This window comes from Clupea harengus, chromosome 3 (genome assembly GCF_900700415.2).
Source record: "Clupea harengus chromosome 3, Ch_v2.0.2, whole genome shotgun sequence".
Taxonomy (NCBI): Eukaryota; Metazoa; Chordata; class Actinopteri; order Clupeiformes; family Clupeidae; genus Clupea; species Clupea harengus.
This window is the reverse complement of record NC_045154.1, coordinates 24,052,833-24,069,737: the sequence shown is the minus strand read 5'-3', so window position 1 is coordinate 24,069,737 and position 16,905 is coordinate 24,052,833. Positions and strand designations below refer to the sequence as shown.

At 47.1% G+C, this 16,905-nt stretch overlaps 2 protein-coding genes across 2 annotated transcripts; both read left to right on the top strand.

The window, feature by feature from the left end:
* The first annotated feature begins 1,002 nt into the window (after positions 1–1,002).
* LOC116219662 (1-phosphatidylinositol 4,5-bisphosphate phosphodiesterase gamma-2-like) lies at positions 1,003–9,230 on the top strand. Its single transcript, XM_031563381.1, has 7 exons — positions 1,003–1,186; positions 1,502–1,598; positions 5,092–5,158; positions 7,679–7,848; positions 8,475–8,585; positions 8,725–8,830; positions 9,175–9,230. Exons 1-7 carry the CDS (start codon positions 1,047–1,049, stop codon positions 9,228–9,230), a joined length of 747 nt encoding a protein of 248 aa, XP_031419241.1. The 5' UTR covers positions 1,003–1,046.
* Positions 8,622–11,290, top strand: LOC116219602 (1-phosphatidylinositol 4,5-bisphosphate phosphodiesterase gamma-2-like). Its single transcript, XM_031563155.2, has 4 exons — positions 8,622–8,830; positions 9,175–9,379; positions 10,353–10,489; positions 10,783–11,290. Exons 2-4 carry the CDS (start codon positions 9,301–9,303, stop codon positions 10,945–10,947), a joined length of 381 nt encoding a protein of 126 aa, XP_031419015.1. The 5' UTR covers positions 8,622–8,830; positions 9,175–9,300; the 3' UTR covers positions 10,948–11,290.
* The last annotated feature ends 5,615 nt before the right edge of the window (positions 11,291–16,905 follow it).

Here is a 16,905-nt window from a genome sequence, read left to right as displayed (position 1 = left end):
TGTGTGCCCTCACCTGTTCCCCATTGTGATTTGTGTTCTCACCTGTTCCCCATTGTGTGCTCTCACCTGTCTTGCGTTTTTGTGATTGTCACTTCCCTCTATTAGCCAGGGTATAAATACCTGGCTAATCTCTGTGGCCCTCATCGGGTCGTTAGTGTTTTCCTTGCTATGCCTAGCGCGAGTTCAAGGTTCGTTTCTCGTTCAGTTCTCGTACTGCTTTTTGTTGCGTTGCTCTCAAGCATCGCCTCTTGCTGCTAGGGCGTAGTTCCGCTGATAGCTACACTTTTAGTAGCTTCTTTAGTTTATGGCCTTTTGCCCTGGATTTGTGTCTTCTGTGTTTTTGGATTTTCCACTGCTTTCCTGTGTTTTGGATTACCGCGGTTTTGCAATAAAGAATCCTTTTTCAACATCCTGTAACTGGGTCCTCTCATTAGCACACTGCGCTCAGCGCTGGTTCCCCAGATCTAGTAACTCGGATTCAATCCCCGAGAAAAGCCTGACACGTTCACTTTTCTGGAAAATCCACCCAGCGTTTATGATGTGAGAGGGGTACGATCTGTCAATGTTAGCAATGACAATGTGATTTGTTTGAGTTTGAGAGCCTGGTGGAGCTGGTGGACTACTTCCGGAAGATTCCTTTGTACCGCAAGATCAAACTGCGCTACCCGGTGACCCGAGAGATGGTGGAGAGATTCAGCAAGGTGATGGGGACAGATATGATAGATCATGGGGAGGGTGGAAGAGAGAGAGAGAATGAGAGAAAGAAATATAAGAGTGTGAAAGAGAGAGAAAAAAGAAGACACAGAGATAAAGGATGAGAAGATAGATCGAATAAAGGGTTATTAACTTTTGGAGTAGAGCCCTAAAGGTAGCTAATGTATTAAAACAGTTGATACTGTATACTGCTATATATCTACTATTACTCCTGATACCACTGGCATGTAAAGGTATAGGTGTGCACAGAATTGTTGATGATGATGATAGATAATGGATCATGGATGGATGGAAGGATGGATGATTGATCATGATGATGATGATGATGGTGGATGATGGTGATGACTGGTGTCCTTCCTCAGCCCCAGAGCACAGTGAAAGCGCTGTATGATTACAGAGCCACCAGGGCTGATGAGCTCACCTTCTGCAAAGGAGCTCTGATCCATAATGTGATTAAAGCTCCCCGAGGATGGTAAGAATGAAACATATTTTGGATTTGAAATAATCTAGTCACTTACAATACAAAGAAAATGATCATGGTGCTTTGAACATCTGAGCCAGGGAAAAGTCTCCAAGGGGCAGCATCCCTCCGGTGGTGTTAATTTGTTTTGACACTTTTTAAGACTTTAAGACAAAATGTGGGAAGAAGATGCTGAGTTGGCTAGAAAAATGGAAATTCAGGACATACAATGTATGTACAACCACCCAGATGTTATGATGGTAATTGTGGGGAAACCAGAGCAGAATGCTCCATAATCCCACGTTGTCTCTTGTTCGTCCCCTATAGGTGGAAAGGAGATTACGCGGGAAAGGTCCAGCTGTTCTTCCCTGCCAACTATGTGGAGGAGGTGACAAGTAATACCAAGCCTGAATTCCGAGACCAAGTAAGATACATCAACTCTCTTCAAATGTTCATTTTTCTTACATTTTTACATGCTGAACCGGTCATACAGAGATGCACACTGTTATCTTTTATCTAGGCTGTGATATTTATGGTGATATGATGGTGCGCCGTAGAGGAAGGTCGCACTGACAATGGCTCCCCATGCACTACGCAGCTTTATGTTTATTACTGTTTTTATTGTTGGTTTTTTTGTACACACTGCACTGTCGCTCATACAGTATGACCGACTAGCACTTTTGGAAATTCGTTCGTCGCTCAATACGGAGTTTTTCTCAACTCACCGGAGTGTTTGCTGTGGCTTCTTTGTCCTACCACCGGTATGTATACCAATACGCCGACGGAGGAGAAAGAAGAGGGGCAAGCGAGCCGGTATCCTGTGCAGATCTCGGACGAGATACTGCAATCCCCCGCTGCCAAGCATTCTACTCGCGAATGTTCAATCCTTGGACAATAAAATGGACGAGCTACACGCACGGACTAACTTCCAGCGGGACATTGCAAACTGTTGTGTGCTAGCCTTTACTGAGACCTGGCTGGATCCTATGGTGCCTGACTCTGCCGTCACTCCAGCTGGTTTTTCCATCTACCGGCAGGACAGAACCTCCGAGTCAGGTAAAAGCAGGGGTGGAGGGGTATGCTTGATGGTTAACTCTCGCTGGGGCTCAGATGTTGCTGCACTTTCAGCACACTGCTCACCAGACCTGGAGCTGCTATCGTTAAAAGTTCGCCCCTTTTACCTTCCACGGGAATTCAGCTCTGTTATCATCACAACAGTTTACATTCCACCGCAGGCGGACAAAACGTGCGCGTTAGAGGAATTATACGGAGTTATAAATGGACTTGAGGATGCTCACCCTGAGGCAGTTTCTATTGTTGTTGGAGACTTCAATAGGGCTAACATGAGGAAAGTACTACCGAAGTACCATCAACATATAAACTTTCCCACCCGGGGCGAGCAGATTCTTGACCACTGCTACACGCAAATACGGAACAGTTACAAACCCCTCCCCCGCCCGGCTTTTGGAAAGTCGGATCACACCTCCATCATGCTAATCCCTACCTACAGGCAACGCCTAAAACAGGAAAAAACGGTTTTTCGGGCAGTTCAACGCTGGAGTGCTGAATCCATTAGCACTCTACAGGACTGCTTTGATACAACAGACTGGCAGATGTTTTGTGATGCAGCTGATGGGGACATCAGTGAATACACAGACTCTGTCTCTTCATACATCTCCAAATGTATCGATGATGTCGTCCCCTGGGTCAGTGTTAGGACTTTCCCAAACCAAAAGCCCTGGGTAAATGGTAATGTCCGTGCCAAACTCAGAGCACGGTCCTCTGCCTACAACTCTGGTGATCCGGAGGCTTTGGGGAAGTCCAGATGTGACCTACGGACGGCCATCAGAGATGGAAAGAGAGAATACAGAGACAAGCTGGAGTCCACCTACCTCAGCTCCGACCCCCGACGCATGTGGGGTGGCCTGCGGAACATCACTGGCTATAAAGGGAGAAATAGCAGTGATGATCAGCCTGCCGCCTCTCTACCTGACGACCTCAACACCTTTTACGCAAGGTTTGAGGCAACCAACCCCCTTCCTTCCGCAAAACTGGCCGAGGACCGAGACGACTACACTCTGTCCCTGAATGTGGCTGACGTGAGGCGAGAGCTCCAAAGGGTGAACCCTCGGAAGTCATCCGGGCCCGATGGAGTTCCTGGCCGCGTCCTTAGGGGGTGCGCCGACCAGCTAGCGGAGGTATTCACCTCCATATTCAACCTCTCACTACATCTGTCTGAAGTCCCCACCTGCTTCAAGCAGGCAACCATCATCCCCATACCAAAGAAATCATCCATCACCTGCCTAAATGACTACCGCCCCGTAGCACTGACCTCCACCATTATGAAGTGCTTCGAGCGGCTGGTCAGAACCCACATCTGCTCCACCCTTCCAAACACCCTGGACCCCTTTCAGTTTGCGTACCGCACAAACAGATCAACAGATGATGCCATCGCCCTTGCAACACACACCACTCTCTCCCACCTGGAAAAGGGCAACACATATGTGAGAATGCTGTTTGTGGATTACAGCTCAGCATTCAACACCATTGTGCCTGCCAAGCTCGTCCCGAAGCTCAGGAGCCTGGGTCTTAAAACACCCCTGTGCAACTGGATCCTGGACTTCCTGACGAGCAGACCCCAGGTGGTGAGAATGGGCAAGCACACCTCCTCCTCACTGACCCTGAGTACCGGGGCCCCCCAGGGCTGCGTACTCAGTCCCCTCCTGTACTCCCTGTACACACAGGACTGTGTGGCAACACACAGTTCCAACATCATCCTGAAGTTTGCAGACGACACTACCATCCTGGGTCTCATCTCTAACAACGATGAGACCGCCTATAGAGATGAGGTAAGGGGCTTGGCAGCATGGTGCCAAGACAACAACCTGTCTCTAAACATCTGCAAAACCAAGGAGATGATTGTGGATTTCAGGAAGCTACAGAGGGGGGTCACAACACCATACACATCGAGGGAGCTGCAGTGGAGAGAGTCTCCAACTTCAAATTCCTCGGTGTGTACATCAAGGATGACCTCACCTGGTCCATGCAAGCGGACTCGGCGGTCAAAACTGCACAGAAGCGGCTTTACTTCTTGAGGAGACTCAAGAAGTTTGGCATGTCTTCTAAAACACTGAAAAACTTTTATAGATGCACCATTGAGAGCATCCTCTCAGGCTGCATCACTGCCTGGTATGGTAGCTGCTCCGCTGCCGATCGCAAGGCCCTGCAGAGGGTGGTGAAGACAGCGGAGCGTATCATCGGCGGCCATCTCCCTTCCGTGCAGGGCATCTACAACAGTAGATGCCTGAGAAAAGCCCGGAACATTGTCAAGGACCACAGCCACCCAGGCTATGGTCTATTCACACTGCTGCCGTCTGGTAGACGCTACCGGAGCATCCGAGCACGGACTACCAGACTCACAAACAGTTTTTACCCCCAGGCTGTTAGGCTGCTGAATCAGCAACACTGAACAGTCGCCATCACCTTGTACTTCACACCCATACAAATACACTTGCTACATATATATATAAACCCAAATTTTTTATCTTATTTAATTTAATATTCCCCACCCTGGAAACTGCCCTTCTTGTATTTTAAACTGTTGTTACTTGTTATATGTTATTTCTGGTATATGTTATTTTGGTATATGTTATTTGTGTTACCTGTTGTATGCCGTCTACTGCGTAGATGTTGGCTGCCAAGTCGTAAGAATTTCGCTGCGCTGAAGAAATTTGGTGTATGCGATAATAAACACTTTGACTTTGACTTTGCAGGAAAGTCCTCAGAACTGTTTCTGTGTGACCTTGTGTACTATTTGCATTGACTTATCTGTGTGTGTTATCTTTGTGTGTTATCTGTGTGTGTGTTTGTGTGTGTCTCTGCGTGTGTCTGTGTGTGTGTGTGTCTGCACATCACAGGCGATGGAGGATAACCCGCTGGGTGACTTGTGCATGGGGCTGGTGGACCTCTCCAGGTGCAATGTCTGTGGGTATCTCTCTTTTCATCTGAACATGTGCTACAATATGCTGTGTACCTTTCCCATTCTCACACAACAAGACGCGCGTGTACACCCCAGGGCTCTCAAGTGTCACGCATTGAGCGTGACAGTCACTCATTTCGGTCTTTAGTCACGCACTCCCGCCACACATTGTATTTCTCACGCTGAAAAAAACTGTAGGCTATTTAATGTGCCGCAGCGCGCAAACATGACCTGGCCGCGCTGCCCTCCCCATGGAGGAATCAAGCACGTCTCCCCGAATCCCGTGGAGTTCTGCCGTGAGGTGCCACTTATCAGCCAATCAAAAGAAAAAATGGGCTACACAATAGCCAATCCGAAAAATACATCATTTGTATATGTTGTATCTGGGTAAGATTTAATCCAGCAACCAATGAAAATAAAGCATCCTGGAATTGCGCGCGATTGATCTTCCGAAAGTTTCGTTCACCTGAGGATCAGTCTTCTACAAAGAGTAAGGCGTCTCCTGTTTTAATGTTACAACAAATTCACAATGGTTTGACACAAGCAATGAGAACTTGACTGCAGTTAGAGAATATTTCCCAGATTATTAGCAACAGTTTTTAATGAGTGTTTGTAGCCAACACAGTTTTAGGCTACAACCTGCCTTTTCACTATAGCTTTGACTCCGAACTTCGTTAATAGGCTAAAATAAATTGGAGTAGGCCTATTAAAAAAAAATATATAGTCTATAATTCGAACGAATATTAGGCAGCCCTTAATATTCAATGATGTTATGGGCATTATTATTTGTAAATGTGTTTGCTTGAACATTCTATTCAGATTCCGAGAAGGTCGTGAACACATTAGAGGAGGAGATGGTGGAAGAGGAAGAGACAGTAGAGGTGGAAGAGGAAGAGACAGTACAGGTGGAGGAGGAGGAGACGGTGCAGGTGGAGGAGGAGGAGATAGTGCAGGTGGAGGAGGAGGAGACGGTGGAAGAGATGGTGGAAGAAACAGTGGAGGAGATGGCTAGAACAAAAGGGAGCAAAGTCCCAGTAGCAGCCACCTACAAGACCTCTTTTAATAGTGAATGGACCTCTAAATGGCCATTTATTACTGTAGGAAGCACCAGCTCATATTACTGGTGCTCTATCTGCCGCCAAGAGAACTCCTGTGCCCATCCAGGTGTGCGGGATGTGACAAGGCACATAGACAGTAAGGGGCATCAGCCCAAACAGCAGGCACTGAAGTCAACCAGCACAATTAATACATCCAATTCTATGACTATGGCATATATAATGGGAACCAACACCAAAAATGATAAAAGAGTCCAAAAAGGCAACAAACACCTACAATAAACAACACAAGTCATAATTCTCTCTCTCTCTCTCTCTCCCAAATGGAATAAATACTTTGTAATTGGTTGAATTGTCAGTGCCATGTGTCAAATATTTTCTGCAAGTCTTAGCAATTATTAACAACAACAAAACACTAATAATAATATGGGGGGGGGGGGGGATGTCACTCTTGCAGGTCTTCAAAACTTGAGAGCCCTGACACCCACACACCTGTGTACGCATGCGTTCAAAAATGTTAACTTGGTTGAGGAATTTGTACGACTAATTTGACAGTCCTACCAGAAGATAGCGTTTCTACGGTTATGGTGTGTAAACAATCATCGCAATCGTCACACATTTACAAAAAATATTAGCATGGTTAACAACTATCATTATACATTAGCATTTCCATGGCCCATAAGCGTGACAGATCATACAACATAGGATACTGTAATGATGATGCTCCATGCTGTCCGCCATTTGTTTTCTTTCCATCATTGTAGTAGTAGTAGTAGTGCAACACCTATGTGGGGGCAACTTGAGACAGTTGGAGCTACGCAATAATGGCCCGCTTGCAGGTTGAGTTTGCTATGCTCATGACTACACACTACACGCAACCACCCCCCCCCCCCCCCCCCTAAACCTAAACCCACTCACACACACAGCACACATTCAAGCGCACATATATCTGCAGACACAAATAATGTGCTATACACACTTAGCGCAAGGGTCCTGTGTTTATGCACGGGCATGTATCTGTTTGTATAGGAGAGCTGAGGAGGGCCCTGGTCCATTTACCCTCTCTGCAGTCTATTCCAAACACTCAGCATGCTATTTACATTGAAAACACCAGAGCACTGGTACATTCTGCACTCCCCTGTCTCTCTCTCTCTCCCTTTCTCTCTCTCTGTCTCTCCATGGACTCCACCTGGCTCCCTTCATATCTATTTCTCTCACTTGCTCTCCTTCGCTCTTTTGTTTTTCTTGTGTTATCATCTTGCTTGTCTTTCATCTAATTTTCTCCCCTGTCTTTTCAACCCCCCTCTCCTCCCCCATCCTCTCCTCAGATGAACTCCATCTGGCTTCAAGTGAATTCCCTTTTATTCATACTCTCTATCCCTCTCTTTCCCCTCATCCTACTCTCACTCTCATGTTATCATCTTCATTGTCTCTCATCTTGTCTTTCTCTCTACCCCCCTTCACCCATAGTGAGGTCCTCTAAGAACGGTATGAGCAATGTATTGAGCGTGTCACTGAATGATGAGCAGGAGGGCAGTCAGCAGTACGACTTTGCCACTGAGACTGTGGAGGAGCTGTTTGAATGGTATCAGGTGGCATGGCATATCACTCAGCACAAGATCATCAACAAAAATGATGAGGTAAGTAACACAGACTGTATATATATACACACATACACATACATAATATGCATATAAATAAATATATACCTTACAAACGTTTAAGGCACTTGCTGTAATGTGAGAATGCTTTGAAAAATAATGACATGAATAGTTTTACTTTATACAAAGTGCAGTAAACAAAAACAAACAAACAACAACATCAAACAACAACATGGTGCTCCTCATGTTGCCTTTAAAAACAGCATCAATTTGAGGTACTAGGATTGTTTCAGGCATTTCCAAGAACTTGCCACAGTTCTCTAGTAGTCTTACTTCATGTAATCTCTAGTTACACTGGTTTATTACAGTTCTGAGCTGATGGCCTTTTGTTTTTCAATCTTCAATGTGGTCTGTTCATTTGTTACTTTCTTGCTTTAACAAACAAATTGTCTTACTGGACTATTCACTATTTTCAAAAAATATGATATTTCATATTGACACATTAATTATAATAAGGATAGAAAATAATTGTCAGAAGACAAATGTTTTGTGAAACAACTAAAGTGCCGAAAACTTTTGTACAGTACTGTGTACACACACACACACACACACACACACACTAATTTTCATTCTATTTGATCTCTCTACCTGTCTGTCTGTCCCAGCACAAGAAGCTAAGCATGGATGGCACCCTGGGCAGGAAGGACACGCGTAAAGTTTGTACCTCACTGAAAATACATCAACTGAAAACTTGTACCAGACGGGACCGTCCAAGTGTTTACTCTCAGGACACACACACACACACACACACACACACACAATGTATCTTATATATATTGTATATAGTACACATACTTTCACATGGCGGTTCTCTCTGAACCACTGTGTAATGCTAACTTGAGCTTCTGGTCATAGATCCAGCAGAAGAAAGAGATCAAGACCAAAGACGACGCAGTGGCCATCGAGATGTCTGACCTAGTGATCTACTGTCAGTCACGCAGCAAAGACAAGGACAGCTTTGGTGCGAAAAAGGGCAACTACACAGCTCACACACACAAACAAACACACACACACACACACACACACACACACACACACACACACACTAACACTTACTCACACTGCTTGATTACAATTATATTTTATTTAACACATACCATACTTCTGTTTTTCGTTAAACGCGAATAAGCAGGCATCTTTCTCATAAGTCACAGGTTTCATAACGTGTAATCTCCTGTCAAATGGTGGTCATTTTTTGGACACTATCTCTGCAGCATCACAGCATTGCCCATTTGCTCAGGCCTTACCACAGCTATAACCCCCAGCCTGGTCACAGTAACACGTCTCTGCTCTCCTCGTTTCCAGTGACGTACACATTTACGGAGATCCGCTCGTTTCCCGGAGAACAAGACTCCTGCTAAGAGCAAGTCCAAGGAGTTCCTCAAGTACAACCGCAAGGCCCTCAGCCGCATCTACCCCAAACTCCAGCGCATGGACTCCTCCAACTATGACCCCTACCCGCTGTGGCTATTCGGCTGCCACATGGTGTCGCTCAACTTCCAGACAGCAGGTACGGCCCTCTATATTCTCATGGAGCCAGACAGGTTATATGCCTGGAGAAGACTATATAGGAATTTGGTCCAGACATTTCAAACTCTGGAGCAGTGATGCAGATTGTAACAGTGCCCCAAAATCACATTCATTCATTAAGTAAATTATTTTACCCCCAAGCAATTTACAGTACAGTATAGATAGACATTTCTATCAGTAGTTCAAGTTCAAGTCTGTTATTGTCAGATGCACAGAACAGCAAAGAGTCAGACTGGGCACTGAAAATATTAAGACAAGACACCGCACAGCAACCTAACATAGCATAACATATAAATACTCTGAACTAAAATTAAACATATGATAAACATATAATAAACCCACTAAATATACAAAATAAATATACAATACAATATACTAAACATAAAATACACATTTAATAAACCTATACTAACCTAATAAACCTATACTCACCTAAAGACTAGTCAAGTGTGTCAGTTTGTGTGCTCCCTGGGTGGAGAACCCATGATCTTGGTGATGTTAGAAACTTCCTCTACCAGTTGCTCTACCAGTCGCTCATACACTTCTGTGGGTGTGAACGTGTGTTCCTAAGTAAGTCACTGTGCTCAGACGTCTGAGTCCTATTTTAGTTGTTTGATGGTGGGAGTGGGATTTCTTAAAGTGACTCACAAAGCACAGTGGACTCACTGAGTTTAACCGTTATGGGGCATTGCACAAGCAGAAAAAAATCATCCACTCTCTCCACATACACCTGTGTATTTTTCATTCTTTCAACAGACAGGCCACCCACCACTGGTTTGTCCATGAAGTCCCTGCTCTGACTGCCCGCAGATAGTTAGTTTGCTGATTTGCGAGGTGTTAAACTGTGACTCCAGTCCATTCGAGATTCAACACCAAATCTTGTTGGTTGTTGTTCCAGTGGTGTCTTCTGTGTTTGCCATCAGCTTTGACTCAATGCCTGCCTTCCTCCTCAGATAAGTACACGCAGCTGAACAGCGCCCTCTTCAGTTTGAATGGGCACACTGGCTATGTACTGCAGCCTAAAATGATGAGGGAGGAGAACTACGACCCCCAGCACAAAACCGAAGTGAAGTTCACTATCACAGTGCGGGTGAGAATGCCCAGCCCTCATCATTATACATTACTCCAGCTCACCAGAACCGTGTGTGATGTGTGTGTGTGATGATGCAAAAGCCAGTCCCATGTCACATAGGTTTGAACGTTGAAGTCGGTTTTGTACAGTTGCACTCAATGAACCCTTTCAGTCCATTTATTGTCCCGTAGGGGTAATTTGGTCTGTAGCCATATCTATAACGGTAAAAGACCATTTAAGGCATTTTAAAAAGTATAGTACAACAGACAAGTGACAAAAAACCTCCCAAATGCTTCGGTCCGTCTCCACAGGTGATTGCTGCCAGACACCTGCCCAAGCTAGGGCACAGCATCGTCAGCCCCTTCGTGGAGATCGAGCTGTGCGGCCAGACGGACGAGAGCAACTTCAAGACTACTGTCTGCCGTGAGTGGAGTCGGGTTGTGGAGCTGCTTTGCTGTCATTTCATTGACTTCTGATGTGTTCACACATTTTATTTTTGATGGATAGTTGTGCAAGATGTGTGTATACCTTTCTGCTATTGCTAATGGTTTTCAACATTTTTTCTTTTGTAGTTGGATCTTTGCAATCCTTTTAGATATTCAAGACTAGTACGAACAGTGAGACTAAGAGACAGACAGACAGACAGCAATTGCAGGAATAAAATAATTTTCAAAGCTGGGAAAGATTTATCTACAGAAATTGTGTGTACTTTTTGGAAACATGCCTAGGGTTTGCTGGGGTTCACTGTTACATATCAGTTATCCATTGCTGGGGTTCACTGTTAAATATCAGTTCATTGTCGCAGTTCACTGCGACATAACAGGATGGTACATGACAATAGTCATGAGCCTAAATCGAAGCATTTATCCATTCACGCCTGAAAGGCCGCGAGATCTGTCAGCGCGCACTCCTGAGCGCGCCCCCTCAGGAGTCCTTATCTTACGACGCGCCCACAGATCAGCCTCTTTGAAGTGACACGAAGTGCCAGCTCTGAGTATATCCTCTACGCTAAACCACAGTCAAAGAGTTTTGTGTGCTTTTTGCTCTCTACGGTAGTGTTGCCACCTGTCCAGGTTTTACCGGGATTGTCCTTCTTTTTTGTAGCCTGTCCCGGAAAATTTCTAAATTCTCCCGGGACACGGAATGTCCCGGTTTTTCATGGGCTTTGTCAACATGAACATTCCTGATCATAAAATATTTTTTCCTGCGCATCCATACACTCAAAATATGTGTTGTATCTCATTGTACTCAATCTCTCTCTCGTGCGCAGACCATACGGCCACTAGGGGTGTGACGTAGCATAGCCTATCTCGCTCGCGCAACAATTTAACTGATGCTTGCTATCGGAGGGCGTGTGAAAGAGGAGGTTGAATCACTTGCTGCACGTTACTGTAACTAGGTTCTTCTGAATAGAAACAACGTTGCCATGGGAGGGGAGACTGAGGATGGCACTACTGGGACTGACAGGCCAGTTAAAAAGAAAATGAAACGTAACACTTTTAATAATGACTGGATGAAAAACGAAAATTACTCCAAATAGCTAATACCCACCCCAGGCGATCCACTTTCTGCTACATGTTCCCTATACTCAGTTAAGATTCTCGTTAAGCAAGAAGGGAAATCTGCTTTGGATGACCATGCTAAAACAAAACAAAATCAGAATCGTGTTCAAGTTACCAGACAAACCAAGGCAATTTCATCAGTCATGATTACAAAAAGTTCAGCAGACATAGTTACTGTTGCCGAATTAACAGCTACTTATCATGGTGTGCGACATGGTCACAGCTACTCAGGGCCGGTCTTTACAGGCGACATAGGCGGTTGCCTAGGCCTCAGAGGGCCCAGAAAAAAAAATTATAATAGTTTTTTGCGCCCCCTTCTATATCTTCAACTAATATTTTGATATTAAATAAATAAATAAATCTAACATAAGGGTAAAATGAGTCAAAAATCGAAAGAGGAAGGGGTATGCTACATACCTCCTTGGTGTTGTCAGAACATGCTAGCACATTGGGGCGTATGGTTAGTGTGTGTGTGTCCAAGCAACTTCGACGAAAGAAATAATGAAGAGGCAATAGCCATCCATTTGCACAGCATATTTCTAATTTAAGAAGAAAAGAAAGGAAGAAGAAGAGAAACGTGCCAAGGAGAAAGGTAAATCCTTAAATCCTGTTCTTAGCTAAGAATGAATCCCAGATAAGAAAACTTTCATGAACGCCAGAATTGCCCCAGGCACTTTAGTGGAGTTAAAAGATGTACCTTATCATTGAAAGCCTTCCTACTCCCTGTCACATAGTTATTTAAGGATTTTACAGAGGCGGGTATATAAAAAATGATATGTCCATTTATTATACATTATACAAAAAAGACATGATTAAAATATTGAGGGCCAGCCAGTCATAAATTACACCAGGGGCGCACAGATAAAGCCAATAGCTAGTGCAACAACACTACAAATATCTTACTCGTTGCATAGCACACCCATTAAGGAAGACAAACACGGCAACTTGTCAACAAGTGAGGAATACTGGTGACTGGTACTGGTGTTGTATTGTCAACTTTAGCGAATGGATTGTATGTAATCTTGCTAGTTAGCTAACGCTAGCTAGCCAGTGACGTGTGACGTTCCTTGTTATTGCCATTCAGTCGAAACATTAATGATTTTCCGTTTAAAAAAAATACATTTTCTGTTTCACATTTTGGTGTATTCCGTTTTATTCTGTTTCTGCTAATTTTGTTCACCCTGAGGTAGATTGATGGCTTAAAATGAGTGAATAATATGTGCCACAAGTGACCCAGACCTTCTAAGATTGTTGTTTGCCAGCCATCAACAGAACAGAAGACTAAAAAAACATTATTTTCAGGCGATTGGGAAGATGAGCGAGTGAATGTGACAGGTGTGTGAGTGTCAACCGTTGAACAGGGGGGCGTGGCCAGAGCGGAGTTCAGCACAGACGTGATTTTCTCAATGATTTTGTTCTTTAATTAATGTTTGTTCAGTGTTGCGATCGTTGTTGTGTTTATTTGAAAGAAATTAAGCCTTACATGGCAAAATACCGTCTGAAAGTTTTGGGGGGGGGGGGGGAGCGCCAGGAGTGAAGCTTGCCTAGAGCGCCAAATGTTCTAAGGCCGGCTCTGCAGCTACCTGTCAACTGACTGTGGGAACAAAGTCAGTGCAAAGATGCAGGTGGGCCTTGGTATGTCGCGTCATGTCCAGGTTTTTTGTCAGACACAGGTGGCAACCCTACTCTACGGGTTGGTGAGTTATCCGGGTTCTTTAACCCTCACTAGCTCAGGGCGCTGCAAAATTCGTTGGCTCAACTTAATTTTGGAAGTAGTGGCTGCTATCCTGGCTGCCTAGCTGGCTAAGTTTCTGACTAGCCTGCTAGCTTGCTAACAATGTGTTCGTTGAAGATAGTGTGCTTGTGTTTTAATACTCTTCTCTACTTTCAGATTGAAAAAAGATGTCCAGACACTACCCCGACTGCGGGCACACCCGTTCCAAGGGTGACCGCCACCGTCGGTGCGTGACCTGCCTCGGCAGGGACCACGCAGAGGTTGCGCTCTCGGACGATGACCCTGTCTGTGCCATCTGTGCTAGCCTCACGCTAGCTAAGGCTACCAGGCTACTAACGCCCCTGTAGGACCGAGTGCGTCTCCAGCCGTGGGCTCTGTGAGTGTGAGCAGCCGCCTTGCAGCTGCAGCTCCACTCCCGGGCCTCTCCCCGTCACCGCCGCCTGCCAGCCCTGGGGCTGCGGGCAGCGAGGCGGAGGAGCTTCAACCGAGTGGTGTCCAGCCCGAACTCGAGCTGGACATCAGCCTGGATGATGAAAGTCTGCTGGACTACTCCGATGAGCACAGCTCAATCGCAGAGGCAATGCAGACAAGCCAGGACGTTAGGATGCGGGTGGATACACCCCCTACCTCGTCAGGGATTCTGGGCCAGCAACTCCACGAGGTTGCGCTGAGAGCAGCCAGCTGCCTCGGGCTCCCTCTCCCTCCCCCTCCCAGTGTGCGGTCCTCGCTGCTGGACGGGGAGTTTTATGCTGGCCCCGCCGCGCCAGTTCCCAGGGCCCCGGTGCAGGGGTTCGCGTCCTACATGCAGCTCCACAGGGCTAGTGAGAGGGGCTACCTCTCCTTCCCTCAGGTGGAGGACGCAGTAGCGGGCTACCTCTCGCCCGCCTCCCCCACGATGCGCCTCGGCCAGAAGCCTCTCCTGCCTACGCGGGTGGCCAGGCACCAGGCTCAGCTGGCAGAGAAAGCCTACTTGGCTGCAGGGCAGGCTGCCTGCACAACCAACATGGCTGTGCTGCTACAGCGCTATCAGGCGAAGCTCCTGACTGAGCTTGCCTTGTCGCTGGGGGAAGATCACCCGTCTGTGGCAGAGCTCCATCGCGTGACGGATCTGTCGCTCAGACTGACTCGGTGCACCTCACAGGCACTGGGGAGGGTGATGGGTACCGCGGTGGCTACCCAGAGGTCTCTGTGGCTATCACTGGCTAAGCTCTCGGACAGAGAGAAAGCACCACTCCTCGACGCCCCGGTCTCTGTCCAGGGCGTCTTCGGTGAAGCAGCGGTCACAATGGCTGCCAGGTTCGAGGAGCAGCAAAAGAGCAGAGAGGTATTCCAGGCTTGGATGCCTCGCTCTAGCGGCCCGGGTGAGACGTCCTCCTCAGGACACACCACACCCGCACTGAGCCTGAAGCGAAGCGGGTTCCGCTCGCCAGCTCCTCCAGCGAAGGTGCCCACCAGGGGAGGCTGGCAGAGACACCCCTTCCGCCCTCCAGCTCAGCCTGCAGCACAGCAGCAACCAGCTGCGCGCCCTGCCCAGGGCACAGCCCAGGCCCCGCGGCAGCACTCCGCTCGCCGCGGGCGGGGCAGAGGTAAGCCTCAGGCTTCCTGATGGTGACAGTCAGCCATTGGTCACACAGGGGGGAGCGGTGGAGCCCACACCGCCTCCACAGAAATCAGCCCATCGCTCACATGCGAAAATCATGTCCAGCACGGTAAGCAGGTTCTCACAAGCACCACACTCATATGTCCTAACTCCTGTCCCAGATGGCGCAGTGCCCAGACATGCTTGTGCGACTCCCCCCGCGATGCACACAGTGCAATCGCACCCCCCAAATGTTTTCAAAAACATGAGGGGGCAACGCCAGATCTCGTCCCCCTCCCTAGGCGGAGTGGGTGTAGATCTAGGTTTAGACTCATTGACCATGAGCGGGTTAGTTCCCGAAAAATTCAACTCAAAGCACAACCTGGCTGGTTGTGTGGCGAGTTGGCGCGCATGCGCAGTTTCACCATGGGTGCTAAGAACGATCACAGAGGGTTACGTGCTGCAATTCGCCCATCCCCCTCCGCCATTCAGCGGAGTGATCCAATCTGTGGTGCAGCGAGAACAGTCTCACTTCCTACGGGAAGAGATAGTCTCCCTGCTCAGAAAAGAAGCGATAAGCATAGTTCCTCCCGAGGAGGAAGCTTCAGGCTTCTACAGCCGTTACTTCCTGGTCCCAAAGAAGGACGGGAATTATCGGCCAATATTAGATCTACGTGTGTTAAACAAAGCACTCATGCCGCTACGGTTCAGAACATTTCCTTCTCTTTTCAAAGTGGCTCGGGTAACGCCGCTGCTCAAGAAGCCGTCTCTCGATCCCACTCAGGTGGAAAACTATCGACCGGTCTCACTTCTCACGCTCCTATCTAAAACCATTGAGAGGGCAGCTTCCAAACAGGTCACCGAGTTCCTGTCAAAGAACAATCTCCTCGATCCGAACCAGTCTGGATTCAAAAGCGGTCACTCCACCGAAACAGCCCTGTTGTCTGTAACGGAGGCCTTAAAAACAGCTAGAGCAGCAGCTCAATCCTCGGCTCTCGTCCTGCTTGACTTATCAGCTGCGTTTGATACAGTCAACCACCGCATCCTTCTGTCCATACTGTCAAGTATGGGCATTTCTGGCAATGCGCACTCCTGGTTTGAATCCTACCTCACTGGGCGCTCGTTCAACGTGTCATGGCAAGGTCAGCTGTCTGTACCTCACCGCCTCACCACTGGGGTGCCCCAAGGCTCGGTGATGGGACCACTTCTCTTTGCCATTTACACCACCTCGTTGGGCCCTATCATCCGCTCGCATGGTTTTTCCTACCACTGTTATGCCGATGATACTCAACTGTTTCTGTCTTTCCCTCCTGAGGACACCACGGTCTCGGCGCGGATCTCGGACTGTCTTGCTGATATATCCACATGGATGAAAAATCACCACCTTCAGCTGAACCAAACAGGTCATCCACCACAACATCAATATCAATACTGACTCTTTATCTCTTGTTCCATCCAAAACAGCAAGAAACCTCGGGGTCCACATCGCCTCTGTCTCCAGGTCGTGCCGCTTTGCGCTATACAACATCCGCAAAATCAGGCCGTACCTAACCCAGTA